This window comes from Lucilia sericata, unplaced genomic scaffold, assembly GCF_015586225.1.
Source record: "Lucilia sericata isolate MDLA Ls3-8-SP2 unplaced genomic scaffold, ASM1558622v1 Contig000433F_arrow, whole genome shotgun sequence".
Classification (NCBI taxonomy): domain Eukaryota; kingdom Metazoa; phylum Arthropoda; class Insecta; order Diptera; family Calliphoridae; genus Lucilia; species Lucilia sericata.
The window spans coordinates 82501-94518 of NW_023994448.1; the positions used below are offsets into that span (position 1 = coordinate 82501).

At 27.4% G+C, this 12018-nt stretch overlaps 1 protein-coding gene across 4 annotated transcripts in view; it reads right to left on the reverse strand.

Moving 5' to 3' along the window:
• The window catches only part of LOC119604801, a 151377-nt gene that overhangs the window by 82497 nt on the left and 56862 nt on the right, over window positions 1-12018 (reverse strand). Inside the window, exons 1-2 of one of the 4 annotated variants that reach the window (XM_037957656.1) lie at window positions 9267-10541; window positions 3934-4914 (exon numbers count right to left, since the gene is read on the reverse strand). In XM_037957656.1, coding sequence (XP_037813584.1) covers window positions 3934-4186 — 253 coding nt within the window. In that variant the 5' untranslated portion in view covers window positions 4187-4914; window positions 9267-10541. Of the gene's footprint in view, window positions 1-3933; window positions 4915-9244; window positions 10542-12018 lie in introns of those variants that run through there. The other 3 variants (XM_037957658.1, XM_037957655.1, XM_037957657.1) reach the window with 3 other exon arrangements.

Below are 12018 nucleotides of genomic sequence, written 5' to 3' on the forward strand. Positions count from 1 at the left end.
TTGTTTTCTCTTGCTCTGTGTAGGATTTTATACCATACAATCATTCATCCATCTTTTCACTTATTCATATAGCAGCAGTAGTAGCAGTACTAATGTTTTGTAATAATCATCAAAATTTATCATTGGGAAATGTGCACGAGAGTACAACGAGTATCGCAATCATTATAATGCCAGAAGAAATACAAAACAAAATTTTAATTTAAAACTAAATTCAGTTTTTTATGAAGACATACAATATAAATAAACGAACAAAAAATAATGAAAAATTTAATTAGTTCTTAAACGTCATCGAATTTACAAGACAAATGATAAATTATTTTTTTTCAAAATGTAATAAAAAAGATGATGGAACACAACTTTCAGACAACAGTCAAAAAATCGGACCATGTCCAAAACAAATTCGTATAAAATATGTATACATACATACATATATTTTTTTGGCTTTTTACTCAATGTTAATTCATGCATTTAATAGTATGCAGTTGATAAATACGTCCTTATTTATTTAAACAGAAAACGATTTCCATAAAGCAAATAAAAACCACAACAAACAATCATAGACAAATGGCCTTTAGCAGTTTTGAAAAATACGTACATACAGCCATATGTATGTGTGTATGTACACTTGTATGTATGCTGAACATTGTTTTGACAACAACAGTATCAAAAGCCAGATCTTTTCAATTTTAATAACTTCTAGTCCATTATATAAAGACAAAAAGGCAGCAAACTAAATATGTATGGTTTTTATGATATTTGTGGTCGCTTTTATAACAAAGAATATAAAAATGGTTTCATATCATTCACACATTTTTATGAAGAGCAACTTTGGATTTGTACTTTAAAAGGGAATTTAATTATACCCCACACCACTATAGTGGGGAGAGTATTATGCATTTTTCATATAGTTAAACCATAATATATTATATTGAGAAAAAGTTTTCATCAGACGATCATAAGAATAGTAAGGCCACTTTCTTATACAACATACTTGATCAGAGTTTTGTACGACATCAGACATTTTTCCAACGAACTGTCGAAAGAATATCAGACACGTTATCTGACATTTGTCAATCTGACTTGTCGAAATTAAAATTTCGTATAGAATTCTGACCATAAAATTTTGTACAAAACTTATCAGCAGGTTATTTTTTGTTCGTATGTAATATAACCTCTTTCTTTACACTCTTTGTTGGCAGTTTTGAATATTTATCGTCATTTTGAAATGGAAAAATGGTATGGCTAGTATTTTAGTAAAATTTAAAATATTTATATTTCAAAAGGGTAGTAGAAAACATTTGTAAATTACTTAACTTAAAACTGTAAAAATCCTTTGGTTAAATTAAGTGATAATGCCCACTCACATACAAATACATACATACATTAACACACAGTTTAAAAACCACCAATTATTTATTGTAATTTTCTATTTACAGTTTCGTAATTGTATAACAAAAGTGTAATTAAAAATAGAAAAAAGCATTATGTGCGTACGACCTTGTTTCTTTCTGGATGAAGGGTTTCAAATACAGTCATTCAAAAGATATAAATGTAGAAAAAAGAGAAAGAATACATCTCTTAATTGGCAATTCATTTTTTATTTACAAATGACATTTTTTATACTTAGGGTTTTATTTCAATCCATTAACAAACAAAAAAACTGTTTACAAAATGACTTTATTTTTTATCATTAATTTAACAAAAAAATTCTACACAAAAAAAGTTAAAAGAAAACGAATACGAAGCAGTTAACAATTTAATTATAAACCTTATCCCATTAAATTGAATTAAATAATTAATTTTAAACCAAACTGTTTGAGCTTTAGATGAGATTATTGGGTGACCCTCAACATTGGGTAACATTCAATGAAGGCCATGAAGAAACTGAACGAAGAAAACCTAAATAACATGCCGTAAAAAAACAAAAAAGGAATGGCTAAAAATGCAAACATTAACAGTAAGTAACCCTACTTTAGGCATTGAAAAATACAGAGTGTATAAGGTATCGAAGTCTATCATGAATAATGATAGAAAAGGAAAATCGGTAAATGGTTGATATTTTGAACTAAACTGTAGTTTTGATTAATTGGACACTGTGAGTAATATTACTTTCATTAATATTCAATTAACAATACAATGACATTTTAAATTACTGCATGAGCTTGTACTGATGTTTGCAATGGACTAAAATATTGGTCCTACATCCACCTGAAAATAACACTTCATGAGTCGATTTGGCATAAATATTTTTTTAGCAGGGCTAAGCCCTAAGTTGAAATTGGTTCATTATTTCACCTCGCAAATAATTATGTTAAATATTCATTTAACCTTACAAAAATTGTAGCAATTTTATATAAGTAAAAATGTCAATTTCCCACCAAAATTCGATTTTTAATAATATTACCAAATATTTCCAACCAAACATCGATTTTTTTGGTAATATTTGGTAATATTTCTGGCTAGACTAGATACCCAAGAGCCAAAACGACTAAAATCTGTGATCACTTCCATTTCCAACCAAAAATTGATTTTTTTAGAGGCCGTAGGACAAAAACGAATAAAATCTGTGATCACTCTAATTTCCCAACAAAAATCTATCTTTTAGTGATTTTCGAGTGAAAATATAAAAGTCCATTTTCTGGCTAAACTAGAGGCCCTAGGGCAAAAACAAATAAAATCTGTGATCACTTTCATTTCCCAACAAAAATCTATCTTTTAGTGATTTCGAGTGAAAACATAAATGTCCATTTTTTGGCTAAACTAGAGGCCGTAGGGCAAAAACGATTAAAATCTGTGATCACTTTTATTTCCAACCAAAAGTCCAGATTTTAGTGATTTTTTAGTGAAAACATAAAAGTCCATTTTCTGGCTAAACTAGAGGCCCTAGGGCAAAAACGAATAAAATCTGTGATCACTTTCATTTCCCAACAAAAATCTATCTTTTAGTGATTTTCGAGTGAAAACATAAATGTCCATTTTCTGGCTAAACTAGAGGCCCTAGAGCAAAAACGAATAAAATCTGTGATCACTTTCATTTCCCAACAAAAATCTATCTTTTAGTGATTTTCGAGTGAAAACATAAATTTCCCAACAAAAAGTATTTTTTTACAGATTTTTTAGTGAAAACATAAAAGTCCATTTTCGGGATAAACTAGAGGCCCTGGGACAAAGACGATTAAAATCTTTGATCACTTTTATTTCCAACCAATATAGAGATTTTAGTGATTTTTGAGTGAAAACATAAAAGTCCATTTACTATCTAAACTAGAGACCCTAGGTTAGAAACGATTAAATTTTGTGATCACTTTCATTTGCAACCAAAAATCGATTTTTTGTGATTTTTGAGTGAAGACATAAAAGTCTATTTTCTCTCTAAGCTGGAGGCCCTAAATATTGGTATCGCTATAATAGATCAGTTTTATATGGACACAAATTCATTTACCAAATATTGTGTCCATATCCCAACAGCCCTTTAGAAAATCAGTTTGTAGTCAATAAATATCATAAATATACTTATATGATTTATGGTAAAATCCGACATTAATGCAAGCCAGTGAAATCGCCATATTGTCGGTCATGACAGACAATACATTCTTTCTTTTTAAGTATTTTTATTTTTTATTGCTATGTTAAAAAAGTAAATAATTAAATAAAGTGAAATTATATAAAATAAATATGTATTTATAATATTGAAAAATTATGATTTAATAAATATGTATGTAAGTGAATGCTTTCACTTCGTTTTGATCCTACAAAATTTGCAGCTATATTTTTTTTTTTTTTTTTTGTCTTATTCATAAAATAAAATGGCTAATAAAATACAAGTTTCTTAGGAATTCAAATAATTTGCTTTTGTAAGAAGTTAAGAAACAAAAATGTAATGAATACTCAAAATAAAAAGACCACAAATTACAATGAAAGTAAATTACTCACCTTTAATCACAGAGAAAAAAATTAAGAAAATTAATCCGCAACGAGAAAAATAATGTCTCGCCTTATATTTCTGATGATGATGTTGACTGCTGTGATGATGGTGGTGGTAGCTGTGGCGATGCTGGTGGTAATGTTTGTGATGATGTTTCGGGTCTTGGCGATATTGTTCTTGTGGCTGCGGTTCTGAATAAGACAATCTCAATGCCAAAGTTGACGATATTAGTCGACGTGGTTCTTCTTGCTTTTGATACATTTTGATGTTGGTTTCTTGTTGGTGGTGGTTCTCTATAATTTTTCTACACTAATAAACACTTTAGTTAGAAATTGAATTAACAAATTAAAATTCGTAACATTTCTTGGCTTATTTGAACACAACAATCTCTCACACGTATACAAATGCCAGACATCGGGCACTTCATAGCACAAGAAAAGTGCCAAAGTAGGAGCAACAAATTTTGTTTTGTTTAATTTATTTTTCTCACTTTTAAAGTAAAAAGTTACAAAGATATTCAATTTAGTCTATGTTTATTATTTTTTATATTGAAGGGTGGTTTTCTAATATGGCAACAACAAAAAGTAATAACCGTAAACTATAAAGTGCCAACTAACATTTAAAGTTTTTTTTTTTTTTTTTTGTCAAATTAGTACCACCGGTAACAATGGATTTTAATGTATCATTTCCATTTTAGGTTATTTTGTTCGCGTTGTCGTTGTTACTTAACTGTCCAGTATCGTTGAGGTTGGATTGTTTTTCTTGGCCTTGGTTTTCGGTCTTTTTTCACTTCCTTTGTATTTGATTTGCTTGCTAAATACTCTCATGGGTCTAATATTACAATAACACTAACCAACGTTAAAATTCCCCTTGTTCCTTTCAGTATTGTATTTTTAATCTTTAAATGGAACTCTTAGCAACATTGCTGAATTCACTTTTATTTTATAGAATGGTTTTGTTGGTACGTTTCTAGTTGTGTTCTATATTACCTAGAAAAATGAGAGAAAATTCTCTTTTAAACAACATAATCAAACTTTGTACAAAATCAAATAAAAGTAGTAAAGTAAATTATGTAGCTTTCATATACATACATACATACATATATACATTAAAGAAAAAATATTTAAAAATAAATAAAATAATTTTTTTATATAAAGAAAAAATATTTAAAAATAAATAAAATAATTTTTTTATATAATTTTTTTAATTTTTTTTTGTTTTTTAATGTAACTTTTTTATTTCAATTTTACATCATACATTTTGGCAAAATCAAAAGTATGTATTTAGTTTTTATAAACAAAACAAACTAAATACAACAACATAAACATACCGTATCCTGAAACGCAAAAAGGCATAGCCCTTTTTCTGTTTTCATTACATTTGCATACAAAAACTTCTCGAGAGCATATCAGATATAACTATTCAAGGTTTGAATACCGGAGATATCTGGGATATCCATCTGTGATTTCAACAAACATACAGATAAAGAACAGACATACGGACATCTTCTCTATCTATAAGGATTTTGAATATTCATATATACCTTATAGGGACGCAAAATTATATTGTGAAAGATAGTAGTTTACACATTCCAAAATTCTGCTTTCTAAGTAAGTTATCTGATGGCTATAGAAAGCTACGTAAACAGAGGAGAACATACATTCTTGCATATTCAATCTGTTAACCATCGTTTGGATAACCATGTAATTTAATCTATTTATTGTTCTAATAATTGAAAAGTGTGAAGATTTAAATAACGAATAAATCGATTAAATCTAGAAAACAAAAGGCGTTTCGATATCCTAACCGAAATTGTGTAAACAATTCAGGTTGCAAAAATATAGGGTAAAATCAGTTCGACTAGCGTAAATTTATTTAAAAAATTGCTTGTTTATTGGATGTATGTATTGTGTCAAAATTAATAAATTTCCGGTTTTAATATAGAAAAATTAACAATAGAAAATTATGCCATTACAATGAAAAATTCAAAAAAAAAATCCCTTTAGGCAGATTTCTCTCTTATAAAAAATATTTTTTTTCTCAAACGATTCAAAATTGACACAATTTCCTTTGCTATGGTGTATGATACGAATGGCTGCCATTTATTTCCTTTTCACCTTCGTTTTTTCTAAAATGAACATAATTAGGGAATTTCTAAAATATGACATGTGCAAGTAATATTGTGACGTATTTCTAAAATACGAGCAGCATGCTAACTTTTCGCATACCTTACATTTTGGCAGAGATGCTGGCAAAATATTTAATATTTTGAATATAAAAAGATCTCATTTAATAATATCTAACTTCATCCTTAATGCTTTTTTTTTTGGCAAGTGGGCTCATGCCACCTTAAAACCTAAGGATTCATATAACCTATTTAATTTGCCACATAGAAAACATTATACTAAAGTATTATAAGTATATCAGTGGAAGGGAAATTTTAAAAATGTGAGAAAAATTGCTCTATTTCGCGATTTTGAGGAAACAAATATTTTTAAAAATGAAATAAAATATTTATTTATTAATAGTTTTTAACGATACAACCATATAAACGAATTCCCCAAATTGGGGAATCTATTACTAAGGTTAGAAAGAAAAATTGTGACATAAACGGCATCGGTGTTAAAAATATTAAGATTTGAACTGATTTTTGTGACTTTTGACCGCCAATATCTCGCATAGCGCACACGATATTTATGGCGATTTTTAATACCTTATTAATAATGGAATGAAGAAGCTATGTAGTAATTTTTATTTAGCTATCTAAAATTCTGCATCAAAACAATTATTTTCTTTGGGATATAGAAATTAATAATAAAATTCTCAGAAAAGTTTTTATTGTCAATTAAAATGATATACATACCTACATTTTTAAGAAAGCATAATTTAATGGAAAAATTTTAAGTTTTTATCAAACTTGACAAAAAATTTTGACAAAATTCCCTACAAAAAAGAATTTTTCTTACATATGGCATCATTGATATCATATGGTCGGCCATACCCGACTACTTGCATTTTTTTCTTTTTGCCGAACAATGTTCAAGCATCATATAATTACATTAATAAAGCCTAATTGTTAAGTAAACTATAAACGCATGCACTCTAATTTTTTGATAGTTACAATAAATTGTAACTATTGTTACAATAAGTTGTAAAAAATATTTAAATAGAACCCAATTAAGAATGCAATTAAATATTAAATATGTATTTCCCAAATTCTGCGATTTTTATTTCGTTCTTGTTTTTGAATATGTACTATGATTTTGTCATTTGATTCAATAAATTGTGGCTTATTTCTTATTATTTTTTTTTTTTTTTTTTTTGGAAAAAAATTAATTAAATCACGTTTTCAATATAAAATGTTTAGAATAAATGTCTAATGTTTATGTGTATGTACACATGTGTGCGTATTTCCAAGATGTAGTATGTGGCGATAATAATAAATTATTGGGATACAAATTAATTTTATCATATCACATTCATTAAGGGTTTCATTACACATACAGACTTAGTATTCTGTAAAACATTTCCATTGAAGAAATTTTGTATTTTTTGTTTATCCGTAATACAGATTATAAAATTCCATGGCATAAAGTAATAAATATTGCGGGGAATGTGTTTGTTATCTACATGACTAGGGCAATTTATTATTTTTATATTCTATGAATATTGTATTTTTACTTCAATTTTAAAGTAACGTTTTATAACAAAGTAATTTAGTGTTTAGTTTAAATTATTTATAGATCCAAGTGTTAGAATAATATAGAAATATAGTTACTTTTGATCATAAGGCATTCAACATTGAAATGGTCTAATTTGTAATACATACATCTCAGAGTTATTTATAAAAAATTAAATGGTCTTCTTTTTAACATTAGAATTGTAAATTACAATTTTTTTATATAAAGTAATAAAATATGTTTGTATGTGTGCATGTACATTAGAGGGGTTCAAAAAAATATCGATTGTGCTCAGATGGGTCTTATTTTGTTTATTAGTGTCTAAAACTTAAATTTTCGAATCGGATAACAATAACCCGCAGTGTAAAATTGGGTAAATAACAGGACATTTTTGATTTCTACAAAAATTGTGCTTGTGTTTTTATGAATCTAAATTGGCTTTTATTCGCTACACTAGAGTGAGGATGGTGTAATTAATTTTGTCTGATCTGTCTGTCTTACACCCATCTTAAAGTATGCCATTGGTTTGCCCATCTACTTATACCATTATTATAACTTGTTAATCAAGAATGTTAATCGCTATTTTAAGTGTACTTTAGTTAAAGTGACTGATAAAAGGTAAGGTCATATACATATTTTCACATCTTTTATGAATGTTTAAACTTAGAATTCTCTTTTTTATCAATGGAATATCAAACATTACCGAATTAAATCCTACTTAAAAATAGAAGATATATGTATATGTATATTAAAGGAACAGGCTTTTTAAGAATTTAATGTAAGAATACCTCTCAATCGATGCATATTAATGTACTGAATACAAGAAAAATAAAAAAATATTATTTTTCTATAATAATCCTCAGTTCTCTATCATTACGATTAAAAATACTGACATCAGTGTAATATGTGGAAAATAAAATATTTTCGATTTTTTTTAAATGGGTCTTAAATACACTAAAATTCATTTTTGCGGACTAGAATTACACTAACAAATAGTTAAATTATTTTTCTCGCGATAAGCTTAAAATTGCGGAATTTTTGAGATCCACTTTGAAAATATTGCAGACATTTTTTTGAGATATTCTACTGAGATAAAAAATGTTTTTTCAAAAAAAATGTTTTTTATTTTTCTCGTATTTAATACATTAAAACGCATCGTTTGAGATGTATTCCTCCAAAAAATTAAGTCTATTGCATTGGATCCTGGTTTACAATTTTATAATTTTTTTTTTTTTGCAAATCTTAATTTTTCCTCTACTTTAGATTTTGTAACAAACTTTTAATGTTTCATCTTTTTTTGTAACATAAAGGAATATACAACAGGCAACAACAGCTATAAGGAGAAACAACACAAAAAGTTTTTTATTTTTGTTGCGAAATATTTTTATATCATCTTCAGTTTTTAGCAGAATGAAAGCTAAAAAATGCGTTAACTAGATTTGCATAATTTCTTTATTGATCTAGAAAAGTTTACATAATATTCTAAAACAAACAAAAAATAAGAAAACGAAAACTTTTAAACTGACTTAGTAGACACGCATACCACGCTGTGGGTAGCAGAAAGTGTATTTGTGTGAATTTCAATTAAGTTATAAATTTGATAGGAATAACATTAAGCAGCTTCTTAGAATATGCTTACATTTTTCTATACATACACATACATATCTTGGTAACATCAGCAGCCACGTTTTGGAGGTGATAGCGTAGTGAAGATGGCTTGAAGATTGTTGTTTTACTTTTTATCTATTTAGTTTAGTTTACATTTATCTAGAATAATTCACATTCTTCATATAGCTTTACATTGCCACAGTTAACTAAAATAACCACGGCATAGCGGTATAATTTTTCTTAATTTTATTTAATTTTTTTCTCGTTTTCTAGTTAAGTATGTATTTTATTTTAAATTTCGTTTTGCTGCAACGCGATGTACATATTTTTTCACTATTTAACAAAAGAATTTTTTCTTTCTAAAAAAATTATGTATGCTGAATATATTTCTTTTATTTTTTCAGATTTTTATAGCTATTATTATATATTTTTTCTTTAATACACATGAGACAATGGTTTCACCTTGTAAGGTTTTAATGTTGTTGCTTAGGTATTTCTGGCCTTTTTCACTTTTAAAGAAATTATTTGTTCGTTCAACATAAAACACATGAATGCATCCAACCTCACTGTAACCACACACTCCTTTTCACACTTATGCTTATTATGTGCATTTTATATGAATGTATAAAGTATACGGCGCCTTAGAGTATGCTATAATTTATGTATTTCTAGAGATTCCACATACACATACACATATACACACACAACCTCAGCTGCATCCTTCGAATCATTACAATTATCATTTGTTTTTACATCAACACACTTTTTTTGTGCATAAACAACAAACAGCAAACACAGTAATATGTTTTATGGTTGCAAACATATTTAAGAATTTTTTTAATATAAGAAAGACACAGCTACAAACTTGGTTTTTAATTTATAAAAACTCAAAGCTATATTTTAGCTAATAATTATTTTTATTATATTTTTTTCTTATTTTATTATATTTTTTTCTTTCCATTAATTATATTGCAACTTTAATGTGTGTGTGTTAAATTTGATTGATTTTGATATTATTTAATACACAATTGAGAAATTTCCCCCGCATACGAATGAAGACGCGTGCTATGTTCACGACCGACAGGATAAAACTACAAGTATTTGTCATTATTACATGCTACACAGTATGTTGTTTAAACATTTCCACACACAAACGTAGACTCAAATTGGAATAAGAAGAGGAAAAAATCCAACATTTTTATTCTGTTATTTTATTTCATTTTTTTTTTCGTGTTCGTTTATTCTTTAATTTTCGTCAACAACATTGTTTGGTGTGTACGAAGCGATGTTGCCCCTTCTACATATCATGTTCTCTATTCAACTTTGCCTGGTTCTGTTATGTTTGGCAGCTGCAACTGTTGTCCTTTGCTGTTGCTTTTAAGTTCTTCACAGTGCCACAAGCATTGTTGTATTATAAATACATATTTAAACACACTCTTGAAATACATTACGATTATAAAAATTCCAAAATGATGAGAAATTGTTGTTATATCAACAACACACACATTAACATTATTTTCCAACTCTTATTCTCAATTTTTGCTCTTATTAATTTGTAAGTTCACTCATTTTATGCTCATATACTATGTAAAATCATGTAACGGAATTTAATGCTAACTTATACTCATTAAATTGAGAATGATATAAGAGACGTTAAAGCATTTAGAAGAGTGTTTAAAATGATTTCAACACAGCTGTGTCTCATTACTGTGCACAGTAATGACACTCGTCCATAAAATAACATTTCACAGCAAAAGTAACAAGTTGCTCCTTACATCGGATATTTTTACCAAAAAACCATAATTTAAGTTGTTCAAAGTATGATTAATTTTATAAATAATCTTCATATGTATTTAATATTAATAAGATTGAATCAATTTGTGTGGTTGTGTGTACATATGTACCCAGCAAAAAAAGAACTTCCAAAGAAGCGGAAATGAAGTAGAATTTACTCAATGGAAGTACTGGAAAAGACCTGCAGATGTGATAAAATTACACAGGCTTGTCGTGTGAAGAATTTCATTGATTCCTAATTCACTACATCTGAAAATATATCTTCAGCATTACTTCCTTCAAAATATCACGTTTTTAAAAAACGGGTTTTATGTGGTAAAAGTGGCAATGTACCTTTTAAGTCAATAACGTCTGCCAGACAAATAAACCGTAAGTTGTATAATATATTCTACTTCTTACTTTTTTCGTTTTAACAATTTTTACTTTATCTTATACTATCTTTTTTGTACTGTGGATAGGTCAGTTTAAATCCAAAACAATCTAATATTGCTACAAAATTCATAATAAAAGTACATATTTGGTTGAGTTGAGAGAAGAGTCGCTCATTTCCTGTTAATACAAAGTGGTGAATTTACTGTTAAATATGGTGGTGAAATTTATTTTTAAAAGAGAAATTATCCTTTTTAAGAGTTTCTTTCAATTGTACCTTCTTTAACACTTTGCAACCAGAAAATCTTTCCCTAATGAAACCAACGGGAATTGAAAGCAGACAATAGACCAGAATACCCAAATTAGTTTTTATGCCCCTATTATGGTTTACAACTCAACTCTTCTTTAGTTGAAATTTTGCTCTTTGGTATTATCGATAACAACTTAAAATTTAAAGTTGAAATTTATTACAACTTTTTTGAAAAAAATTACAACTTATCAAAAGCAGTTGTAACAAATTACAACTCAAATGTTTAGAATAAATTTTTAATATAAAACAAAATAAAGTTTTTTCTTTTTAAATTTTCTTAAATTTCATTAATCACTGATTTCAAGCGAATTTACAATAAAAAGATGTTCATT